The 25,912-nt window shown below is 42.5% G+C and overlaps 1 protein-coding gene and 1 long non-coding RNA gene across 4 annotated transcripts; one reads left to right on the top strand and one right to left on the bottom strand.

The window, feature by feature from the left end:
- Positions 1-227: 227 nt before the first annotated feature.
- On the bottom strand, positions 228-4,296 carry LOC135547500 (uncharacterized). Of its 3 annotated transcripts, XR_010456722.1 has the most exons (5): positions 3,837-4,296; positions 3,673-3,759; positions 3,270-3,328; positions 2,936-2,999; positions 228-2,742 (listed from the first exon to the last, which is right to left on the bottom strand). It is a non-coding gene; the product is annotated as an uncharacterized LOC135547500 (long non-coding RNA). The 3 variants fall into 3 exon arrangements; XR_010456721.1 differs by having other exon boundaries at positions 3,673-4,296; XR_010456723.1 differs by lacking the exon at positions 3,673-3,759.
- A 416-nt stretch (positions 4,297-4,712) lies between these two features.
- On the top strand, positions 4,713-24,422 carry LOC135547499 (dnaJ homolog subfamily C member 15-like). The gene is made up of 6 exons (XM_064976571.1): positions 4,713-4,879; positions 5,757-5,808; positions 20,970-21,043; positions 21,800-21,879; positions 22,228-22,298; positions 23,929-24,422. The coding sequence occupies exons 1-6, from the start codon at positions 4,772-4,774 to the stop codon at positions 23,997-23,999; spliced, it is 456 nt and encodes a 151-aa protein (XP_064832643.1). The 5' UTR covers positions 4,713-4,771; the 3' UTR covers positions 24,000-24,422.
- Positions 24,423-25,912: the final 1,490 nt, after the last annotated feature.

Here is a 25,912-nt window from a genome sequence, read left to right as displayed (position 1 = left end):
AAATGTGATATTTCCACTTTTTGTTATACATTTGCCCCAAAAAAAGTTGATCTTTTTCATTATTGGTTATTGTGTGTAGATTGATGAGGGATTTAAAAAAAATCTAGTTTAGAATAAGGCTGTAACATAATAAAATGTGGAAAAAGTCAAGCGGTCTGAATAGTTCCTGAGTGCACTGTATCATGGTTGAGTGATTCATGTAAAAAAAACTCTACTCTGATGTCTGCTACAAGTTCCTTCACAAAGTGCTGACCTGACGTTGTCCTGATGGATTACTTCCCATCTACACCTCTCCTCCTGTCTCTCAGACTGGAACTTTGAGTCACGACCTTGGACCGGGTTGTCTAGAGAAACATGGTTGACTTTTTAGGTGGCTCCCTTCAAAGGCTCAGTAACCACATCTCTTGTTTTAATCGCTTTAGTGACATTTTCAGAAGTATGTGGTACATCACAACTCTTAGTACAAAACTAAAAACAGATCATCATAAAGGCAGTTGTTTCAAAACTCTTAAGCACATTTTCAATTGACTAAGTAAAACACACAAAATCATACAGTCCCTTTTTTCACCAAACCTAATCAGTGTTTCATCTAGAAATACATGTTTCCCATTGCAGTAGATGTTAATATAACATGTAAAAAAGAATTGCCATACACAATGCAATGCTCACATTACTTTTGATGTGATTCTCTTATCTTTTGTTAAAATACATTTTACTGTTACATAAACCAACGGCTCTTAATTCATAATCACTTAAACGTTTGGTAAACCTACAGATTTGACATGTAAACTGTTTTGTCTTCTACAGATTTTGAGAACTACTTTGATGACTATTATGATTTTACTTCACAGTAAAAAAAATCTTGGATATTTACAAGATCAGAGATGTACTGTATGTTACAAACCAAAGTGTCTTGGTCGGGTACGCAGATTAGCAGATGTTACAGCAGGTGCAGCAAAATGCTTGTGTTTCTAGCTCCCACAGTGCAGTAATACAATATAATACCAATTATCCAGAAAGTCCTAAACAAGAAAGAAATGCATCCCCTATACAGTAAACATGCATCCAAAATGAAGTTGCTGGGGTATTTTTGATGGGGGTGGGGGTTCACACTGCTTTATTGAAATTATATTGGCCGATACAGAGGTCTAAGGCACTGCATCTCAGTGCAAGAGGCGTCACTACAGTCCCTGGTTCTATTCCAGGCTGTATCACATACGGCCGTGATTGGTAGTCCCATAAGGTGGTGCACAATTGGCCCAGCGTCGTCCAGGTTTGGCCGGTGTAGGCCGTCATTTTAAACAAGAATTTGTTCTTAACTGACTTGCCTAGTTAAATAAAGGTTCAATAAATAAAAATACAATTTGGTATGTGACCCCAGTGGGAATCAAACCCACAATTCTGGGGTTGCCAGTGCCATGCTCTAATGAACTGAGCCACATACATGACCACTACAATAAATATGTACAATACAATTACTATACAGGTGGAAGATCCCCATGAGCGTACCACACACTTACAGGCATTGGATGAGGCATGCAATGATTTCAATCCAGACCTATGTAAGGCTTGGATTCACCATGCCAAAAGATGTTTCCCCTGGTGCATGAAAAATGTGGATATTTACTGCGATTTTGATGAGAACCTATGGCCAAATGCTCAAGACAGGCTTGATGCAAACTAGCGTCTGCTAAACATTATGCTTCTTTCAAATTAGTTTGCTATTGGATTAACTGGATTATTATAATAACTAAATTCAGAAGATATCATTATGTTCTGTTTTGGTAATTTAAACCAATGTACTCATTATAAACAAATATTTTGGATCAATGGTTGTATCATGAAAGATGTCTATAAACAAAATGAATGCACAATGAAATGTTTGAATGCAAGACTGGCTGGTGTTACCAGTTTTGAAAATTCACCACATATTTATGAAAATGGTACCAGAGTTATTAAAATAAACTGTAGGAAAGCTCTGTCAGTATTAACCAGAGGGAGCCAGCCAAATATGTATTTTTTATTTATTTTTTACCCCTTTTTCTCCTTGTCCCATTGCTGCAACTCTCCTACGGACTCAAGAGAGCCATGCGTCCTCCAAAACACGACCCTGCCAAGCCGCACTGCTTCCTGACACTCGTAGCCTGGAAACCAGCCGCACCAATGTGTCAGAGGAAACAGCGTCCAGCTTGCAGGAGCCCAAGGAGTCACTGGAGCGCAATGGACAAGGAAATCCTGGCTGGCCAGCCCCTCCCATAACCTGTACAACACTGGGACAATTTCTCGCAGCCTCATGTGTCTCCCAGTCATGGCCAGCTGTGAGACAGCCTGGGATCAAACCCGGGTCTATAGTGACACCTCAAGCTGCGATGCAGTGCCTTAGACCACTGTGCTACTCAGGAGGCCAGGTCCAAGCATGTCGAACAGCTCTCTCTGCTGTAACATGTAATTCCTGGAAACTCTCCTATGGGTGTGGATATCTTTTTCTCCGTCTCTCTATTTCTCTCTCATTCAATCACCATATCTAGGATTGTTTCAGTGTGCCAGCTGTCTGCAGTGTCCTCTATTGGCTTGAAATGGTATTACAGAGAGAATACCTGAAGAACAATACAGTGACAGTCAATAAGTGATTTATTTGTACATTGCTAACACTCTCTGACGTTCTCCTGCTGTTTAGCCTTCATCCTCATACTCCTTTTCCTCTGCCTGTCTCCGTTGCCGGTCCATCTCCTCTTTTCTCAGCTTAACACACAACACAAGTAGACAATTTACTCATTCTGTCTGTTAAAGGCTATTTAGAAGGCATCATTAATAGATGAGTAGAATGTGAGTGTTTTACATTCCATGCCCATTGCACAAGTGTGATGGTATATACAATTTCTCTGGACATAATCTAATAATTAAGTCTTTACTTTAAAATGTGACGATGGAATACCTGTTTCTGCAGTTTAGCTTGGCTTAACTCCACCAGGTGCCTCTCCTTGGCCTCACAGCACCGCCTTATACAGATACATGTATGAGAAGATTAAATTATTAATGTGTGTGCGCACACCTAGATTCTCTGTATGTCCTCCTCTTCTTTCTGAACCACTGCAGGTTTAGACAGGATGGTGAGTACATTATAATATTTTATTACTACTACTATTACCGGTAACAAGACTAGAGGGAGGGATGGAGGGAAGGAGGGGTAATAGAGGTATACTGTAGATGGAGGTGTGGAGGAAGGGATAGCTGGGGAGATATCATAACAATGCTATGATGAGACTTACTCATGTGTAGTTTACTCCGTCGCGATTCAATGGGTGATATCATGGTGAACCCATCTGAACTGGGTGAGAGGGAGGAGAGAGAGGGTAATGTAAATGCCTCCCCCTACTTAGACATTTAATAAGCCTCATAATCTTAAATGCCAAGGGGGTTTACCAGCCCAGAGGTGTGGTACTGAAACTCATTAACGCATGCATACACTATTCTTGTACACCCAAAAATAACAAAAACGTTTGTCCATGTGCGCATACGTACATCTATCCCTTCCCCATCATTGGAACCAGAAATACTGGAATATTATGATGGGAAAGGAGCATAAAACGAAACTATATGCGGAATGTAATGTTATATACTTATTTAATATAATCATTTATATTACATAATTTTTACATAAGAATACCTCACCTGATACATTTTTCGCCCTTTTTTGATACTGCAGTTGAAGAAGATAATATTATATCCGTAATATCCCGAATGACTATTGGATGTCCCCTTGAAACATTTGAAAACATAGCTGTTACGGAATAAGTCAATAATGAAGATAGATTTATTGTGGCTAGCCTACTCACTGTCGAGGCTGAGTTTGATCCTGCTGTGTTTGCGTTGTCAGGTGGGTTCGCGTTGGCATCACCGGGTCCGTGCCATTAATTATTTTCCAACTGTCTACTGTTCTCTGATTAGCTCCTGAATTTGTATAATTGATTATATTATTCCTCTAATACCCCTGGTAGTCCATTACAGCCTGTATCCTACCGACTTGCCTTATCAGTAAAACACCGGTGTAGTTATTGGACGTCCCCTGTGGCAAACACTTGTATTGAAAAAAAATAATAATACAAGAAAATACTAACAAATAATTACAAAAAATGAAGAAAAAAATAAAACAACAACATGTGTATTAGGCACTTCTCTATCCAAAAACGAGCATCACCCATAGATGTTTTTTTTATTTTTTATTATTGAACCTTTATTTAACTAGGCAAGTCAGTTAAGAACAAATTCGAATTTTAAAAAGACGGCCTTCCCCTGCCAAACCCTCCCCTAACCGGGACGTCACTGGGCCAATTGTGCGCCGCCCTATGGAACAGCCCAACGCGCTATGAAAGTTTATCATAATCTTTTTTCTTTTTTTTACAACGGAAGCATAATCGTAATATATAAATTTGAATTAGGCTACAGTAATATATATATAACAGTAATAGCCTAATTCAAACTTTTTCAAAATCAAATGTTAGGCAAGAATACGATTCCCTTGGAACAAATAGAAAATGTATTAGGCTACTGCCATCTATGCGAATTATCCCACTATGTAGCCTATATATGTTATAACATGTAATTAGTTTGTTTTTATGTGGTTCGTTGATTTATTTACATTTTCCAGATGTCCACAATATTGTGCAAGGTGGATCACCCGTTCGTTCTGTATTACGAAATGTTTTTTCAATTGACACTGGTTGTCCGCTCAGACGCTCCATAGTTGTGTCCTTCAAGTGATAGCGGCATCATGGCAAATGCTGGTAGCAGGGTATCTATTGAAGGAGAAACTATGCGATATGCTGAATACAATTCTCAATCTAAAATCAGGAGTGAAACAGAAATCGACAAAAGACTTGTAAGTATATTTTGTTATTTGAATTTTTGGTGGATGACAAGGGCTGGTTATTTCACAGGTCTGCAGCTAAGATCGCTAGCTAGCTAATGCCAGAACCTTCTATTTACTAGAAATTAGCTGGTGGATAGTTACAGTACTAGCAACAGAAGGTTGGTTGTGTCATCACGGTGATGAACCTAGCAATCGCCAGTAACATGAATGTCATATAACAGGCTGTGATGTAATCAGTCGGCTGAGTGACTCAGGCTTGCAATGAAAACTGCGTTAATTTTTGTTGTTGTTGTTGTTGACTGGTGGAAAAAGTACCCAATTGTCATACTTGAATAAAAGTCAATATACCTTAATAGAAAATGACTCAAGTAAAAGTCACCCAGTAAAATAGTACTTGAGTAAGTCTAAAATTATACATATAAGTATCAAAAAGTAAAAGTAGAAATCATTTCAAATTCCTTATATTAAGCAAACCAGTCCGCACCATTTAATTTTTTTAAATTGTATTTACGGATAGCCAAGTGCACTCAGACAATTTACAAACGAAGCTTGTGTGTTTAGTTTGTCTGCCAGATCAGAGGGAGTAGGGATGACCAGGGATGTTCTCTTGAGAAGTGCGCGAATTTAACAATTTTCCAGTCCTGCTAAGTATTAAAAAGATTTGTAGTGAATACTTTTGTGTCAGGCATAATGTATGGAGTAAAAAGTACATGATTTTCTCTTGGAATATAGTAAAGTAAAAGTATAAGTTGTCAAAAATATAAGTAGTAAAGTACAGATACCCCCCCAAAACTACATAAATAGATCTTTCAAGTATTTTTACTTAAGTATTTTACACCACTGTTGACTGATGGATTGTTGTATTGATATTGTTCTGTATCTTCAGGGTGGTACTCTGATAGCGGTTGGCCTTGGTGTTGCTGCTGCAGGCTTTGCAGGTAAGAAATAGTATAATATACACACACACACACACACACCTTGCATGCCAGATAATGTGATATAACCAAAGATTTTTGGTGTTAATTACAAGTTTGCCCAAACAAACCGCTGCCATAAATTCTTTAACTAACCTGGTATTGGCGATAATCACTTCGTTCTCGACCGGCTCGATCTTATGTAGAAAATTTGAAATTGTGTGTTTGTTTTTTAAAAACTTTCGATAAAAGTAGAGACCCGGAGCTAGAAAATGGTATATCATACACTACAGTTGAGGAACAGTGGGTAAGTAATTCTGCTTTGAAAGTTGATAAACTTGTAACCACACTTTTGAGAAAATGGCCCTTGAATGTTTTTGTAAACCTACTGGAGAGTTCTTTTTTGTCTACAGCCATTTATCAGTGTTCACACCCTCTTAAGCCTTAGCCCCACCCATCTCTTTAAGGATATACATGTGTTAAACAGTGCGTACGGTAGTGTACTAAACAACCAAATATTTCAAGACTAAAGTGTGGTTAATACTACGTCTATCGACATGTCTGTAGACAGTTGTCGCAATGACATCATAAACATTCTATAGTCATCCGACATCAAACTTGTCGATAAAAAAGACGCGCTGCATGACATCAGCAGCCTGGTGGTCCAAAATGGCATCACTGCTGTACCACACCAATAAACCCATCCGTTAAAAAAAATGTATTTAGTATATGTCAGTCTAACAAACCAGGCAACTAAAGACAACTTTGTAAACAATGTTTTTGTTCATTTCTAGCTTGTTAGCTAACGTTAAGTTAGCTTGCTAGCCAGTTCAAATAATGACCATATCAGAGCTGAAACATCTTAACTTTATCTTATTTACAAGTTAATGATGAGCTAATTACAGAAAATAATTTACTGTTGTGAGGGTGATGAAATAAACGCAGGGCATTCTACCGTAGAATTTTAGAACTTGGACACTGTCTCATTGGCCTAATGTTATATCCTAATTTTACTTTGGTGCAGGTCATGTTGTGCTTTACATTACCATCTCTGGTAAACACATAATTTCAAATAAAATCAACATTTGTCACATGCACAGGATACAGAAGGCGTAAACGGTACAGTGAAATCGTTACTTGCATAGGAGTCTTTTGTTTAGACGTAACTAGTTAAACAATGAACCATAATCCCAACTCATAACGTTACTATCATGCTTAAATCTGCAGGTAGCTAAAGCTAACCAACTAGGTTAAATGTTAGCGAGCGAACATTAGGCTATAACTAGCAAAGCTAATGGCTTTCTGAGATACAAATACAGTTGAAGTCGGAAGTTTACATACACCTTAGCCAAATACATTTAAACTCAGTTTCACTTTTCCGGACATTTAATCCTAGTAAACAAATTCCATGTCTTAGGTCCGTTAGGATCACCACTTTATTTTAAGAATATGAAATGTCAGAATAATAGTAGAGAAGGATTTATAAGCTTTTATTTCTTTCATCACATTCCCAGTGGGTCAGAAGTTTACATATACTCAATTAGTATTTGGTAGCATTGCCTTTTAAATTGTTTAACTTGGGTCAAACGTGTCGGGTAGCCTTCTACAAGCTTCCCACAATAAGTTGGGAGAATTTTGGCCCATTCCTGCTGACAGAGCTGGTGTAACTGTGTCAGGTTTGTAGGCCTCCTTGCTCGCACACACTTTTTCAGTTCTGCCCACAAATGTTCTATAGGATTGAGGTCAGTGCTTTGTTTTATTTTTATTTATTTCACCTTTATTTAACCAGGTAGGCTAGTTGAGAACAAGTTCTCATTTGCAACTGCGACCTGGCCAAGATAAAGCATAGCAGTGTGAACAGACAACAGAGTTACACATGGAGTAAAACAATTAACAAGTCAATAACACAGTAGAAAAGAAAGGGGAGTCTATATACATTGTGTGCAAAAGGCATGAAGATGTAGGCGAATAATTACAATTTTGCAGATTAACCTCTTACACTTATGGTGGCGCTATTTCATTTTTGGAAGAAAAACGTTCCCGTTTTAAACAAGATATTTTGTCACAAAAAGATGCTCGACTATGCATATAATTGCTACTGTTCGAAAGAAAACACTCTGACGTGTCCAGAAATACAAATATCTTCTCTGTGCGTGCCCTTTAACGTGAGCTTCAGGCAAAACCAAGATGACTTGGCATCCAGGAAATGACAAGGATTTTTGAGGCTCTGTCTTTCATGATCTCCTTATATGGCTGTGAACGCAAGAGGAATGAGTCTGCCCTTTCTGTCGTTTCCCCAAGGTGTCTGCAGCATTGTGACGTATTTGTAGGCAGATCGTTGGAAGATTGACCATAAGAGACCACATTTACCATGTGTTCGCCCGGTGTCCTGCGCCGAAATTGGTGCGCAAAAGTCACCTGCCAGTATTTTTCCATGGGGCACAGAGAGAGAAGCAAGCTTCCATGAACTGCATGTCAATGAAGAGATATGTGAAAAAACACCTTGAGGATTGATTCCAAACAACGTTTGCCATGTTTCGGGTCGATATTATGTAGTTAATCCGGAAAAAGTTTCACGTTGTAGGTGACTGCATTTTCGGTTCGTTTCGTAGCCAGGCGCAATGTAGAAAACGGAACGATTTCTCCTACACACAGACGCTTTCAGGAAACACTGCGCATTTGGTATGTGGCTGGGAGTCTCCTCATTGAAAACATCAGAAGCTCTTCAAAGGTAAATGATTTTATTTATTTGGTTATCTGGCTTTTGTGAAAATGTTGCGTGCTACATGCTACACAAAATGCTATGCTAGCTTTGCATACTCTTACACAAATTAGTCAATTTCTATGGTTCAAAAGCATATTTTGAAAATCTGAGATGACAGTGTTGTTAAGAAAAGGCTAAGCTTGAGAGCAAACGCATTATTTTAATTTTATTTGCGATTTTCAGAAATCGTTAACGTTGCGTTATGCTAATGAGCCTGAGGCTTAGTCACAATCCCGGATCCGGGATGGGGAGTTTCAAGAGGTTAACACTGGAATGATAAATGATCAGATGGTCATGTACAGGTAAAGATATTGGTGTGCAAAAGAGCAGAAAAGTAAATAAATAAAAACAGTATGGGGATGAGGTAGGTGAAAATGGGTGGGCTATTTACCAATAGACTATGTACAGCTGCAGCGATCGGTTAGCTGCTCAGATAGCAGATGTTTGAAGTTGGTGAGGGAGATAAGTCTCCAACTTCAGGGATTTTTGCAATTCGTACCAGTCACAGGCAGCAGAGTACTGGAACGAAAGGCGGCCAAATGAGGTGTTGGCTTTAGGGATGATCAGTGAGATACACCTGCTGGAGCACGTGCTACGGGTGGGTGTTGCCATCGTGACCAGTGAACTGAGATAAGGCGGAGCTTTACCTAGCATGGACTTGTAGGTGACCTGGAGCCAGTGGGTCTGGCGACGAATATGTAGCGAGGGCCAGCCGACTAGAGCATACAAGTTGCAGTGGTGGGTGGTATAAGGTGCTTTAGTGACAAAACGGATGGCACTGTGATAAACTGCATCCAGTTTGCTGAGTAGAGTGTTGGAGGCAATTTTGTAGATGACATCGCCGAAGTCGAGGATCGGTAGGATAGTCAGTTTTACTAGGGTAAGTTTGGCGGCGTGAGTGAAGGAGGCTTTGTTGCGGAATAGAAAGCCGACTCTTGATTTGATTTTCGATTGGAGATGTTTGATATGAGTCTGGAAGGAGAGTTTACAGTCTAGCCAGACACCTAGGTACTTATAGATGTCCACATATTCAAGGTCGGAACCATCCAGGGTGGTGATGCTAGTCGGGCATGCGGGTGCAGGCAGCGATCGGTTGAAAAGCATGCATTTGGTTTTACTAGCGTTTAAGAGCAGTTGGAGGCCACGGAAGGAGTGTTGTATGGAATTGAAGCTCGTTTGGAGGTTAGATAGCACAGTGTCCAAGGACGGGCCGGACGTATATAGAATGGTGTCGTCTGCGTAGAGGTGGATCAGGGAATCGCCCGCAGCAAGAGCAACATCATTGATATATACAGAGAAAAGAGTCGGCCCGAGAATTGAACCCTGTGGCACCCCCATAGAGACTGCCAGAGGACCGGACAGCATGCCCTCCAATTTGACACACTGAACTCTGTCTGCAAAGTAATTGGTGAACCAGGCAAGGCAGTCATCCGAAATACCGAGGCTACTGAGTCTGCCGATAAGAATATGGTGATTGACAGAGTCGAAAGCCTTGGCAAGGTCGATGAAGACGGCTGCACAGTACTGTCTTTTATCGATGGCGGTTATGATATCGTTTAGTACCTTGAGTGTGGCTGAGGTGCACCCGTGACCGGCTTGGAAACCAGATTGCACAGCGGAGAAGGTACGGTGGGATTCGAGATGGTCAGTGACCTGTTTGTTGACTTGGCTTTCGAAGACCTTAGATAGGCAGGGCAGGATGGATATAGGTCTGTAACAGTTTGGGTCCAGGGTGTCTCCCCCTTTGAAGAGGGGGATGACTGCGGCAGCTTTCCAATCCTTGGGGATCTCAGACGATATGAAAGAGGTTGAACAGGCTGGTAATAGGGGTTGCGACAATGGCGGCGGATAGTTTCAGAAATAGAGGGTCCAGATTGGCAAGCCCAGCTGATTTGTACGGGTCCAGGTTTTGCAACTCTTTCAGAACATCTCCTATCTGGATTTGGGTAAAGGAGAACCTGGAGAGGCTTGGGCGAGGAGCTGCGGGGGGGGGGGCTGTTGGCCAAGGTTATGCAAACTTCTGCCTGAAGAAGCTGGCCTTAGCTTTCCTGACTGACTGCGTGTATTGGTTCCTGACTTCCCTGAACAGTTGCATATCGCGGGGACTATTCGATGCTATTGCAGTCCGCCACAGGATGTTTTTGTGCAGGTCGAGGGCAGTCAGGTCTGGAGTGAACCAAGGGCTGTATCTGTTCTTAGTTCTGCATTTTTTGAACAGAGCATACTTATCTAAAATGTTGAGGAAGTTACTTTTAAAGAATGACCAGGCATCCTCAACTGACGGGATGAGGTCAATGTCCTTCCAGGATACCCGGGCCAGGTCGATTAGAAAGGCCTGCTCACAGAAGTGTTTTAGGGAGCGTTTGACAGTGATGAGGGGTGGTCGTTTGACTGCGGCTCTGTAGCGGATACAGGCAATGAGGCAGTGATCGCTGAGATCCTGGTTGAAGACAGCGGAGGTGTATTTGGAGGGCCAGTTGGTCAGGATGACGTCTATGAGGGTGCCTTTGTTTACAGAGTTAGGGTTGTACCTGGTGGGTTCCTTGATGATTTGTGTGAGATTGAGGGCATCTAGCTTAGATTGTAGGACTGCCGGGGTGTTAAGCATATCCCAGTTTAGGTCACCTAACAGAACTCTGAAGCTAGATGGGGGGCAATCAATTCACAAATGGTGTCCAGGGCACAGCTGGGAGCTGAGGGGGGTCGGTAGCAGGCGGCAACAGTGAGAGACTTATTTCTGGAGAGAGTAATTTTCAAAATTAGTAGTTCGAACTGTTTGGGTATGGACCTGGAAAGTATGACATTACTTTGCAGGCTATCTCTGCAGTAGACTGCAACTCCTCCCCCTTTGGCAGTTCTATCTTGACGGAAGATGTTATAGTTGGATATGGAAATCACAGAATTTTTGGTGGCCTTCCTGAGCCAGGATTCAGACACGGCAAGGACATCAGGGTTAGCAGAGTGTGCTAAAGCAGTGAGTAAAACAAACTTAGGGAGGAGGCTTCTGATGTTGACATGCATGAAACCAAGGCTTTTTCGATCACAGAAGTCAACAAATGAGGGTGCCTGGGGACATGCAGGGCCTGGGTTTACCTCCACATCACCTGCGGAACAGAGGAGTAGTATGAGGGTGCGGCTAAAGGCTATCAAAACTGGTCGCCTAGAGCATTGGGGACAGAGAATAAGAGGAGCAGGTTTCTGGGCATGGTAGAATATATTCAGGGCATAATGCGCAGACAGGGGTATGGTGGGGTCCGGGTACAGTGGAGGTAAGCCCAGGCACTGGGTGATGATGAGAGAGGTTGTATCTCTGGACATGCTGGTTGTAATGGGTGAGGTCACCGCATGTGTGGGAGTTGGGACAAAGGAGGTATCAGGGGTATGAAGAGTGGAACTAGGGGCTCCATTGTGAACTAAAACAATGATAACTAACCTGAACAACAGTATACAAGGCATATTGACATTTGAGAGAGACATACAGCGAGGCATACAGTAATCACAGGTGTTGAATTGGGAAAGCTAGCTAAAACAGTAGGTGAGACAACAACAGCCAATCAGCTAGCACAACAGCAGCAGGTAAAATGGCGTTGACTAGGCAACGGGGCCGACAGATAAAACATAAACAGGCAGAATGGAGTACCGTGATTAATGGACAGTCCAGCATGCATCAGCTATGTAGCCAAGTGATCAGTGTCCAGGGGGCAGCGGTGGATGGGGCAGGGAAGCTGGACTGGCGAGTGTTATCCAGGTAAAAAAAAAATAACAATGACTAAATAGCTTGTAGCTAGTTAGCTGGTTAGCTTCTGGAAGTTCTTGAGTGTGTTCTAAAAATAAAAAATAATAGCGATTCCGTATCACATTGGGTGAGGCAGGTTACCGGAAGGTATAAACAAATTAAAAATCTAAAAGAGATAGAAAGTAAATATGGGTCCAGTGAGTGTTTGGGACGCGGAGATTCAGAAGGTTAGCAGGCCTGGGAGCACAGGGCTCTGGCCGGGCTAGCTTCAAGCTAAGTGGGTGGAAACGCTAGCCAGGAGTAATCATCCGGGGTTGCGGTTTAGCTAGATAGCTAGTTGTGAAGATCCAGCTGAAAGATGTTCCGTTTGTGATGGCCTTTGTTGTCCTTAAGCCATTTTGCCACGTCTTTGGAAGTATGCTTGGGGTCATTGTCCATTTGGAAGACCCATTTGTGACCAAGCTTTAACTTCCTGACTGATGTCTTAAGATTTTGCTTCAATATACCCACATAATTTTCTTTCCTCATGACGCCATCTATTTTGTGAAGTGCACCAGTCCCTCCTGCAGCAAAGCACCCCCACAACATGATGCTGCCAGCCCCGTGCTTTACGGTTGGGATGGTGTTCTTCGGCTTGCAAGCCTCCCCCTTTTTCCTCCAAACATAACGATGGTCATTATGGCCAAACAATTCTATTTTTGTTTCATCAGACCAGAGGACAGTTCTCCAAAAAGTATGAGCTTTGTCCCCATGTGCAGTTGCAAACCGTAGTCTGGCTTTTTTAATGGTGGTTTTTGAGCAGTGGCTTCTTCCTTGCTGAGCGGCCTTTCAGATTATGTCAGTATAGGACTCGTTTTACTGTGGATATAGATAATTTTGTACCTGTTTCCTCCAGCATCTTCACAAGGTCCTTTGCTGCTGTTCTGGGATTGATTTGCACTTTTCGCACCCAAGTATGTTAATCTCTAGGAGACAGAATGCGTCTCCTTCCTGAGCGGTTTGACGGCTGTGTGGTCCCATGGTGTTTATACTTAAGTACTATTGTTTGTACAGATGAATGTGGTCGTTCAGGTGTTTGGAAATTGCTCCCAAGGATGAACCAGACTTGTGGAGGTCTACAATTGTTTTCAGGTCTTGGCTGATTTCTTTAGATTTTTCCATGGTGTCAAGCAAAGTGGCACTGATTTTAAAGGTAGGCCTTGAAATACATCCACAGGTGCACCTCCATTTGACTGAAATGATGTCAATTAGCCTATCAGAAGCTTCTAAACCCATGACATTTTTGGGAATTTTCCAAGCTGTTTAAAGGCGTAGTCAAGTTAGTGTATGTACACTTCTGACCCACTGGAATTGTGATAAAGTGAATTATAAGTGAAATGATCTGTCTGTAAACAATTTTTGGAAAAATGACTTGTGTCATGCACAAAGTAGATGTCCTAACCGACTTGCCAATACTATAGTTTGTGAACAAGAAATTTGTAGAGTGGTTTAAAAACGAGTTAATGACTCCAACCAAAATTAGAAATGTATAATATCTGAATGTAAGCTAGTCTCTTACCCATATACATGGATGAACACTTCTCCCTCTGTCACAGATGCCATGGTTGCCCTTAGTTTTAAGATGTAATCCGGAGACAGGTGTTTTATGCAACAGCCTTCTGTGTGTTCACTTTGAATCCCTCCTCGTATTTGTAATCAAATACCAGAATTTTCTTAATCTCCTTAGCTATCAAACTCTGCGATCAAACTCTGGGCATTCCACTGATTTTAAAACTCAGTCACCTTCTTCCGTGACAACAACACTTGATCACCATTTCATATGACTGTCTGGTTCAAAGAAAATGTTTTTACCTTTTTTAAGTCAGATATTTCCTCATTGCCTGATTCATTTTCAGAGTCAGCATGGCACGATTGTCCTCCAGAACAGTGGTTCTCATCCAGGTCCTGGGGATCCAAAGGGGTGCACATTCTTTGTTTTTGCCCAAGCACTACACACATGCTTCAAATCATCAAAGCCATTTGATGAGTTGATCATTTGAATCAGCTGTGTAGTGCTGCGGCAAAAACAAAAATGTGCAGCCCTTTGGGTCCCCAGGACCAAGATTGAGAACCAGTGCTCTAGAAAGTGGAGAGCATTAGCAACACCTTTGCAGTTCTTTGTGATATCTTTCAAAAAAGTCCCATTAGAAAGGCTTACCAACGCATTCTGAGCAGCTCATGCATGTTATAGACAGACGCATGCTACATGGCAGACCAATCAGAACTCCTCTCTCGGCATGTCCAGCCCATCAATAACCTTAGCAAATCATGGCTAGCAGGAAGGTCATAATTTAACAGTTTTATTTGCATGTACAGATGGCATACAACTTTTTTTAAAGCTCATGAAAGTTCACATGTTCCAGAAGCCATTTCTACCCCAAAAAATGCATTTCGATTTTTTTTTAAATGCTTACGTTCAAATTTCTTGCCTGTGAAGTCATGATGAGCAACATATGCCTAGTTTCCTGAAACAAGTCACAAATGTCAGTGTACAGTTGCAGGTGGCAAATCCATGTTTTGTAACGCAAGACAGTTCGTCACCATCTTAGCTGCCCACATCTAGCATTTCACAGCATTTTGCAGGAACTAGTTGTTTCTATGCAACACTACACACATGCAAGAGGCATATCTCACTTGATACAAAACATGGATTTACTATCTTTCTGAGTTTTCTCTGGTGTTTGTAGAACCACCTGCAACTATACACATGTATAAGATAAGTTTTTCCAGAATCAAGATCGAAGAGAGTACCGCCAATACCAAGTTAGTTGAAGAATTTATTGCAGCGGTTTGTATGGACAAACCTCTAACGCCCAGTAATGGACACCAAAGATCTTTGTACGCCAGATAATGTGATATAACCAATCACACATCCATGTGATTTAGAAAGTTGGATGTCTTACAAAACAGTATATTCCTGTCATTTTATACAGTGATAGTGCAGATATCATGTTGCAGAGTGCAGCAGTGAATAGGCACTATGCCATTATCCGCATTGGTACAAGAGTGTCAGTCAGCACAGCTGTTTTGTATAGTGGTTAATAGTAAGGCAGTGTGTGGTCTGCCAGTTGCCACAGAGTTCGGGTAATGTGAGGTCAGTGTTAGTTGTCGTGGCGGCTTTGAGGAACAGCACAGTCTAATTATCCTCTCAATGTAAATGGAAAGGCCAGCAGCAGGCCATCCATGCACGTGCATGTGTGCGGTCCCTTCATAGTTGATGGACTTTCAGCTTTGTAGTTTTAGGAAAACAGAACTTCCAGGCAGCCTGGAGGTGGAGTAGTGGATTTACACCGCCCACTCAGAACATGTCAGTCACCAGGTTATAAATAATGCCCTGATTACTCCCTGAGCTTAGCAGCATGGCTCTCATACATGACTGAGTGGTTTTGTGTTTTTCTCTTGGAAACCAGCTCCTCCAGAGGGTTTTCTGCTAACTTCTTGTGTGTGTGGACTTTATAAACAGAGAATGTTTGGCAGGGTATAGATGCTGACTGGCTCTATGTGGGTTTGGAGAGTGACTGCAGCTTACCAACACAAACACTGACCCAGTACACACCGATGATACACACACACACACACACACACACACTCCGATACATGTTACACATAAAGACCAGTCCTTATAGCCTTTAGCTGTGCCCTTATCCTACTCATCCTCTGTTCGTCTGGTGATGTAGAGGTTAATCCAGTACCTGCAGTGCCTAGCTCCACTCCTACTCCCAGGTACTCTCATTAGTTGACTTCTGAAACAGTAAAAGCCTTGGTTTCATGCCTGTTAACATCAGAAGCCTCCTTCCTAAGTTTTTTTAATTCACTGCTTTAGCACACTCCGCCAACCCTGATGTCCTATCCGTGTCTGAATTTTCTGAAATTTCCATCCCCAACTTCAACATTTCCCGCCAAGATAGAATTGCAAAAGGGGGTGGAGTTAGCCTACAGAGTTCTGTCATACTATCCAGGTCTGTGCCCAAACAGTTCGAGCTTCTACTTTTAAAAATCCACCTTTCCAGACTTAAGTCTCTCACTGTTGCCGCTTGTTAAAGACCCCCCCTCATCCCCCAGCTGTGCCCTGGACACCATATGTGAATTATTTGCCCCCCCATTTATCTTCCGAGTTTGTACTCTTAGGTGACCTAAACTGGGATATGATTAACATCCCAGCCATCCTACAGTCTAAACTAGATGCCCTCAATCTCACACAAATTATCAAGGAACCTACCAGGTACGACCCTAATTCCTTGAACACGGGCACCCTCATAGATATCATCCTGATCAACCTGCCCTCTAAATACACTTCTGCTGTCTTCAACCAGGATCACTGCCTCTTTGCCGCGGTCAAACAACCACCCCTCATCACTGTCAAACGCTCCCAAAAACACTTCTGCGAGCTGGCCTTTCTAATATACCTGGCTCAGGTATCCTGGGAGGATATTGACCTCATTCCTTCAGTAGAGGATGCCTGGTTATTCTTTTAAAGTGTTTTCCTCACCATCTTAAATAAGCGTGCACCTTTCAAAAAATCTGGAACTAAGAACAGATATAGCCTTTGGTTCACACAAGACTTGACTGCCCTTGACCAGCACAAAAACATCCTGTGGCATATTGCATTAGCATCGAATAGTCCCCTGCGATATGCAACTTTTAACGGAAGTTAGGAACCAATATACACAGGCAGTTAGGAAAGCAAAGGCTAGCTATTTCAAACAGAAATTTGCATCCTGTAGCATAAACACCAAAAAGTTCTGGGACACTAAGTTCCATGGAGAATAAGAGCACCTCCTCCCAGCTGCCCACTGCACTGAGGCTAGGAAACACTGTCACCACCGATAAATCTATGATAATTGAGAATTTCAATAACCATTTTTTGACAGCTGGCCATGCTTTCCACCTGGCTACCCCTACCACAGTCAACAGCTCTGAACCCCCCACAGCAACTTGCCCAAGCCTCCCCATTTCTCCTTCACCCAAATCCAGATAGCTGATGTCCTGAAAGAGCTGCAAAAAAGTACTGTTGCCCTCTTATGTCTTTCACTGAAATGGTCCCCATCATCCTATCTGAATGTTTGTTTTATCTTGTTCATTTTAAAGATGATAATACAACAATAAAAAAAAATGTATGTTTTTTTTTCATTGTATTATCTAAACCAGATCTATTGTTATATTCTCCTACATTCAATTCACATTTACACAAACGTCAGAGTGTTTTCTTTCAAATGGTACCAAGAATATGCATATCCTTGTTTCTGGGCCAGAGCTACAGGCAGTTAGATTTGGGTATGTCTTCAGGCGGAAATTGAAAAAAGTAGAGGGGTAGCTCTCAAACAGATCACTGACCATTTCGAATCCCACTGTGCCTTCTACGCTATGCAATCTGGTCTCCAAGCTGGTCATGGGTGCACCTCAGCCACACTCAAGGTCCTAAACGATATCATAACCTTCATCAATAAAAAAAACAATACTGTGCAGCCGTCTTCATCGACCTGGCCAAGGCTTTCGACTCTGTCAATCGCCGCATTCTTAGTGGCAGAATCAACAGCCTTGGTTTCTCAAATGACTGCCTCGCCTGGTTCCCCAACTACTTCTCAGACAGAGTTCAGTGTGTGAAATCGGAATGCCTGTTGTCAAGACCTCTGGCTGTCTCTATGGGAGTGCCACAGGGTTCAGTTCTCGGGCCGACTCTTTTCCCTATACTTCAATGATGTCGCTCTTGCTGCTGGTGATTCTCTGATCTACCTCTACGCAGACAACACCATTCTGTATACTTCTGGCTCTTCTTTGGACACTGTTAAACCTCTTAGAGATCGGGCTACTTTTTTCAACATTCTGTTAAAAATCGCGCAACATTTCAACGTCCTGCTATTCATGCCAGGAATATAGTATATGCATATAATTAGTATGTGTGCATAGAAAACACTCTGAAGTTTCTAGAACTGGTTCAATGGTGTCTGTGACTATAACAGAACGAGTTCCCTGGTCAAAATCGCCAGAAAACCTGGTCACTAAATCGACAGAGAAAAAATCAATCCGCCAGTCCATGTATTGTCTATTGGAAGGGAAAATACTTAAGGCTGAGAATACAGTTCCTATAGCTTCCGCACGATGTCGCCAGTGTTGTGATTTCGATTAAACTAAATCGTTGGTCATCTGAGTAATAGCCACATCCGGTTGTCATGTCCACAGCTGTAAACAATGGAACCGGAAAAGTTGACTACGTTTCCCAAACTTGTGCCTATTGAATACAGATCGCTCCGTGATCAATTTGATCGTTTATTAACGTTTAGTAATACCTAAAGTTGGATTACAGAAGTAGTTTGAAGTGTTTTGTCAAAGTTTATAGGCAACTTTTTAAATTTAAAATAACGTCGCGTTTAAAAAATGTGTTTTTCCTGTATCTGACGGTCTTCATAAATTGACATTTTGGGTACACAAGGACCGATTTTAATCTAAAAAAAAAAGACCCAATTGTGATGTTTATGGGACATATAGGAGTGCCAACAAAGAATCTCGTCAAAGGTAATGAATGTTTTATATTTTATTTCTGCGTTTTGTGTAGCGCCGGCTACGCTAATTCCTTTGTTTACGTCCCCTTCTGGTATTTCGGCGTGTTGCCTGCTATCAGATAATAGCTACTCATGCTTTCGCCGAAAAGCATTTTACAAATCTGACTCGTTGGCTAGATTCACAACGAGTGTAGCTTGAATTGAGTACCCTGCATGTAAATTTTAATGAACGTTTGAGTTTTAACGAGTGCTATTAGCATTTGGCGTAGCGCATTTGCATTTATTGTTGGCAGAGGGTGCGGTTGCGTCCCGGGAGGGCCAGACAGGTTAACATACCTCCAGATGAGTTTCAATCCCATACAACACTCCTTCCATGGCCTCCAACTGCTCTTAAATGCATGATCTTCAACCGAACGCTGCCCACACCCGCCCGCCTAGCATCACTACTCTGGACGGTTCTGACTTAGAATATGTGGAAAAGCTGGAGCTGCAAAATCTGGACCCCTACAAAATCAGCCGGACTAGATAATCTGGACCCTTTCTTTCTAAAATGATCTGCCGAAATTGTTGCCACCCCTATTACTGTTCAACCTCTCTTTCGTGTCGTCTGAGATTCCCAAAGATTGGAAAGCAGCTGCGGTCATCCCCCTCTTCAAAGGGGAGGACACTCTTGACCCAAACTGCTACAGACCTATATCTATCCTACCATGCCTTTCTAAGGTCTTCGAAAGCCAAGTCAACAAACAGATTACCGACCATTTTGAATCTCACCATACCTTCTCTGCTATGCAATCTGGTTTCAGAGCTGGTCATGGGTGCACCCCAGCCACGCTCAAGGTCCTAAACAATATCTTAACCGCCATCGATAAGAAACATTACTGTGCACCCTTGTTCATTGATCTGGCCAAGGCTTTCGACTCTGTCAATCACCACATCCTCATCGGCAGACTCGACAGCCTTGGTTTCTCAAATGATTGCCTCGCCTGGTTCACCAACTACTTCTCTGATAGAGTTCAGTGTGTCAAATCGGAGGGTCTGCTGTCCGGACCTCTGGCAGTCTCTATGGGGGTGCCACAGGGTTCAATTCTTGGACCGAGGTCGCTCTTGCTGCTGTCTCTGATCCACCTCTACGCAGACAACACCATTCTGTATACTTCTGGCCCTTCTTTGGACACTGTGTTAGCAACCCTCCAGGCAAGCTTCAATGCCATACAACTCTCCTTCCGTGGCCTCCAATTGAACTACAAAAATCGAACTACAAAAATCTCTGAAACTGGAAACACTCATCTCCCTCACTAGCTTTAAGCACCAACTGTCAGAGCAGCTCACAGATTACTGCACCTGTACATAGCCCACCTATATTTTATCCCAAACAACTACCTCTTTCCCTACTGTATTTAATTTATTTATTTTGCTCCTTTGCACCCCATTATTTGTATTTCTACTTTGCACATTTTTCCATTGCAAATCTACCATTCCAGTGTTTTACTTGCTATATTGTATTTACTTTGCCACCATGGCCTTTTTTTGCCTTTACCTCCCTTATCTCACCTTATTTGCTCACATCGTATATAGACTTGTTGATACTGTATTATTGACTGTATGTTTGTTTTACTCCATGTGTAACTCTGTGTCGTTGTATGTGTCGAACTGCTTTGCTTTATCTTGGCCAGGTCGCAATTGTAAATGAGAACTTGTTCTCAACTTGCCTACCTGGTTAAATAAAGGTGAAATAAAAAATGTTTTTATTCTTTTGCTCCTTTGCACCCGTGTCTCTACTTGCACATTCATCTTCTGCACGTCTATCACTCCAGTGTTAAATTGCTAAATTGTTATTATTTCACCACTATGGCCTATTTATTGCCCTACCTCCCTAATCTTACTACATTTGCACACACTATATATAGATTTTTCTATTGTGTTGTTGACTGTACGTTTGTTTATTCCATGTGTAACTCTGTGTTGTTGTGTCACACTGCTATGCTTTATCTTGGCCAGGTCGCAGTTGTAAATGAGAACTTGTTCTCAACTGGCCTACCTGGTTAAATAAAGGTAGAAAAAAATAATACAGGACAAGAACATAACTGTGGTGACCAGTAGAAAGGGGTCTGTTTGTGTAGGACAATAATGATGTACTTTGTTTCAGGTCGTTATGCCTTCCAGTTGTGGAAGCCTCTTGGACAAGTCCTGTCACAGACTGCTAAGAAGATGCCCACCTCTGTAAGTAACCCACTAACTTGGTTATGTGGTTCATCACAATCCTAAGTGGAAATGAAAATGTGTCTAAACATGTAGACCTATGGTTTTTTTGGGCAACTCCTAATGAACTCCAGCTGATTGTTAGTATGTCTTGGTAAACTGTATTCTGAAACTATGATCAACGATGACACCCGCTGGTTTTGCTGAAAACTCTCCCACCACGCTACAGACGCATATTTGCAAATCTGGGGGATTCATGAATTGCCCCATCAGATAGTCACCAAGCACCAATGTTTGTGGTATAGTACTTATTCCACTGACTGTCTGTAGGGTGGGTAGTTGGTGGACTGACTCATGGTCTTCAGTTTCCCCTGCTTCACCTGAGTTATGGCTCCACAGACCAAAGGCTCTCAGACAGGGTGATGCACCCACTGCCCTCTCTCACCAGTGTGTGTGTGTGTGTGTGTGTGTGTGTGTGTGTGTGTGTGTGTGTGAGAAAATAAAGCAGTGTGTGACATGAGATGGATGAGTGATCAGACCTCACACTGTGCGTGTGTCTGGCAGTTTCTCCCAGTGTGTACTGTGTGACAATGAGGCAGTGCTTGACCGAAGGGAGTTAATGAACCCTATGTACCACAGAATGCACTTCCACCCTTCTTACTCTAAGCATTTACACTAACGAGTAAAAAAGGATACATCTCTAGACAGTCAGTGGGTGAGTTGAATCATTTCTAGGTGTCTGTGTTCTTTCAGTACTAACATCTCTTCTCTCTCCAGACCTTCTCATCACACTACTATAAAGGAGGGTTTGACCAGAAGATGACTAAGCGAGAAGCCAGCCTCATCCTTGGTATCAGGTAAGACTGGCGGAAGTGTGTGTCATGCTTGCCTGTTTGTGCGGGTGTGTACCCAATGTTTTATTTCAGTCTGTGTTCATGCTAAGGATGTGTTTGATTTCTCTGTGTCTTTGATGGGTTTATATTAGTCATCCTTCTTTTTGGTTTAGTTAAATTTCACACTGTCAAACAGGGAGAAGAGAGCAGAACACCTGAATAGTTTAGTGGTCAGAAGAACTCAATGTTCTTACTGCAACTTGTGAATGTGATTTGTCCACTAGATGGTGCTGTAATCCTGTGCTAAATCTGTGTGTAGCCCTATTTTGTACATTCTTCTAATCTCAATCCTGGATCTCTCCCCCCCTATAGCCCGACCAGCACCAAGTCCAAGTTAAGAGATGCCCACCGGAGGATCATGGTCCTCAACCACCCAGATAAAGGTCAGTTGACAGTTTAATCCCAATTTACTGGACATGAGAAAAAAACAGATTGGAGACAACTGAGTTAATTATACAGTGATGATCTCCTATTACTGGTTCTTGTGTGAACAGCATATCACTTGTCTTTATTGAACCCATATACAAGGTGTTTTTCCCAGCGTCAGGCTTGTGCACTCGCCCCCTCTCTATCAAGGTTAATGGCCTCCCTCGGTTTCCCTCTCCTGAGAGGTGTGTACACACACACACAGTCACGCTCATACACAGCAGCTAGTTTTACACACCCGTCCACAGTGTTTTTCCCTCTCCTGAGAGGAATACACACACACACACAGCGTGTAGTTTTTACTCGGTGTGAAATGAGAAATGGCCTGTGGGATTCCTCTCTGACTGGGCGATAAGGGCTGAGGTGACACAGAGAGAGGGAGGAGTTAGAGAGGGGGACAAAGAATAAATAGGGGATGAAATATGGGGCTATAAGCTCTATAGGGTCACCTGTAGGAACATCCATCAATACTGTGTCATCCTTGGATATGGCTTTGTGTTCTGTTTCAGGAGGTAGCACAGTATCTATTATAGTTAATTTTCATGTGTTTGGTTACTGGGACATCGATGGAGAAGAGAGGGTAATAACCCACAGCTTCTCTGTCTGTCAGTCAGCCAGGTCTGGGCAGGAAAGAGTGGACCGATTCCTGGTCAGAGTAATGGATTGGAATGATTGGCTAATTACCTCTCATTATTTCCTGTATTTGACCCAATAAGGTCCAGTGAGCAAGATGACGCGATTTCAGAAAGGGAATCAGACTGCTCTCTATTTCTGCCTCTCCTGGCCTCTAGCCCTGTTTTTAGTGTCTTTCCTTCCCTGTGAGTGTGCTGAAGGCCGTGCCAGGCCGGCTCTGTGTTTGTCAGTGACTGATTGGCAGACTAGTTGAGGCCTTCATCAGGCCCTGCTCTCTGTCACTGCAAACAATAACACTCATTTATTACCCTAAACACACACATACAGTTCTGCTTCTGCTGACACAAAACACACCACCGTGGGGGGGGGGCAGTATACACACATGGCTACCTAGAAAGTGTTGTACACACACACACCTGTGCCCTCAGGCTGTCTTGGTTGTGTCACACAGCAGACTACTACTCCCAGGATGCTGTACTCATTGACCCTGTGAGCTGAGCAGACCACTGCCTCAGAACACACACTAATTTCTATCATGTGTTTTCAGAGCAGTGTGGTGGGGGTAGGAGACGAGGAGAGGAAGTCACTTTAGACTATTAGTATGTGACCCAACCTCAGTTTGTGCTAGCTCAGCATACACCCATTTCCTGTGCTCCATAGTGATTAGTGTTCCACCGTGTGTTAAAGCACTATAAAAGGTGATTGGATGTGACTTAGACTGCTAATGACTGAGCCTACTGAAGTCCTCTACTCCTGACAGTAGATGTCACTGAGTTGTTGTTTTTTTCATGCCTGGGGAAACAGCTTGCATGCCATATGTAGACTGTTCTATTGTTCTTACCTGGAATGGATAGAGGGGTGAGAGAGATGGAATGGGGGGGGGGACAATGGGAGGAAAAAAGAGGATTAAACAGACAGGCATTGATGAGAAGCGGATGTGTGTTCTCTCTCCAGGTGGATCTCCTTACATGGCCGCCAAGATCAACGAGGCCAAGGACCTGCTGGATAAAGACCAACGCCGCTGATAAAAACTACAGCCCCCATCACCCCTCTGACCTCCTGGACTACAGTATACTACAGATCTATTTAATTCCAGCCCTAAGACATTACCATCCCCAGAGACTATTCTGAAACATTTTTCCTGAACAAGGATATCTTTCAAGTTGAAGGTCGCCTGTATAGTTAACTTTACAGAAGTCAACATGTCAACTGTAGTCTGTCTGTAAATACACTTTACCATAAGATACAAGATAATAATATTCCATAGAATAAGAAATTCAAACCTTTCTGTTAACCTTTTTATTCCTCTGTGTGGTAAAGACATTATGACTACTGTGAGATTAACAACACACTGTGACAGAGACCAAGCCTAGCTGAGCAGTGTGTGTGAATAACACGGTTAGTAATTTAACAAAGTTTGCTGAATAAAGCATTTTCTGTAATGGTAATCAATGACTCATTATTGTGTTTCTGTGATTAGTCCCTTTCCTCTGCGCTGAGATGCCATTGTAGTAAATGACTAACAGTGCTGCAGCATCTGATGAGAGAGGGAACATTGGGTAAGAGCTGTTTTTGAAGCTCCTGCAGTGAGCTGACACTTTACTTTAAGTGAGCCATTTCACCAGCAGCTTGCAGTAGGTTTTTCCACATATCTAGGAGGAAGGCTAGACAGCCATGTAATCTGCACCATGTTGCCAATGCCTTCATTCCAGCATGCTTTAGCTAGGCATCATTAAAAATCACCTCATTCTGGTAGAATGCAGTTCCCAACTGATGTTCCAGTGAACCATGTCCGTCTCTGTTGGAAAGCTATTGATTATCATGTAGAGCAGCAATGGGCAACTTTTTATGGCGGTGGAGGCCACAACAAAACCAAACTCAGATTTTTATTGGTCCGTGGGCTTACAAAACGGGTCCGCCAGTGGCCCATCCCTGATGTAGAGGGTGAGTGCGTCAGGTGTGTGATAGTGTCTGCACTGTCCGTGTGTTGCTGGGTTAGGGCTCTGTGTGCTTGGCTGATCTCTGCTGTCCCACCTGTGGATGGGTCTATTTCTAGCTTTCCTCTCCCTGTGAAGAACCCACATGGCCCTCCTGAGCCTCTCTCTCCCTGACCCCTCTCTCCCACTGCCCCCCCCCCACCCATCAGGGTATCTTTCCATTACCATGTGTGAAAAGATTTTGCTTCGCCAGCTTCCTGCTGTCCAAAAGGTTTGTTTTGCCAAGCTTCTGCATCTGTGCTGTACTGCCATGCTGGAGAGAGGGGAAATGACTCGCTTTTATAACCCACAACTCGTAAAAACTAACAGCTTGTGCACTATACATATGCAGGGCTCTGGGAATTTACTGCAAAAAAAAAGAAAATGTAACTGCCAAAATAAAGGAAACACTTGTAAATGAGGATAAAGTATATTGAAAGATTGTGCTTTTTTTTGCACGTCTGGTTCCTGAGTTAATTAAGCAATTAAAAACATCCCATCATGCCTAGGGTCATGTATAAAAATGCCCAGTTACCCATTATTTTGGTTACCATGGCTAGAAGAAGAGATTTTAGGGTGTGTGCGCAGCTGTCACCAGATCTCAACCTAATTGAACACTTCTGGAGCGGCGCCTGAGACGGCGCTTTCCACCACCATCAACAAAAGACAATTATGTCATTTCTCGTGGAACAATAGTGTCACATCCAGACACTTACAATCTATGGCAAGGCGTATTGAAGATGTTCTGGAGGCTTGTGGTGGCCCAACACCCTATTAAGACACTATGTTGGTGTTTCCTTTACTTAGGAAGTTACAGTGCCTTGCGAAAGTATTCGGCCCCCTTGTATCTCGGACCTGCCTGGTGTGTTCCTTGTTCTTCATGATGCTCTCTGCGCTTTTAACGGACCTCTGAGACTATCACAGTGCAGGTGCATTTATACGGAGACTTGATTACACACAGG

This window comes from Oncorhynchus masou, chromosome 10, assembly GCF_036934945.1.
Source record: "Oncorhynchus masou masou isolate Uvic2021 chromosome 10, UVic_Omas_1.1, whole genome shotgun sequence".
Classification (NCBI taxonomy): Eukaryota; Metazoa; Chordata; class Actinopteri; order Salmoniformes; family Salmonidae; genus Oncorhynchus; species Oncorhynchus masou.
Note: the sequence above shows the minus strand (reverse complement) of the source record. Positions and strands in the feature narration are given on the sequence as shown.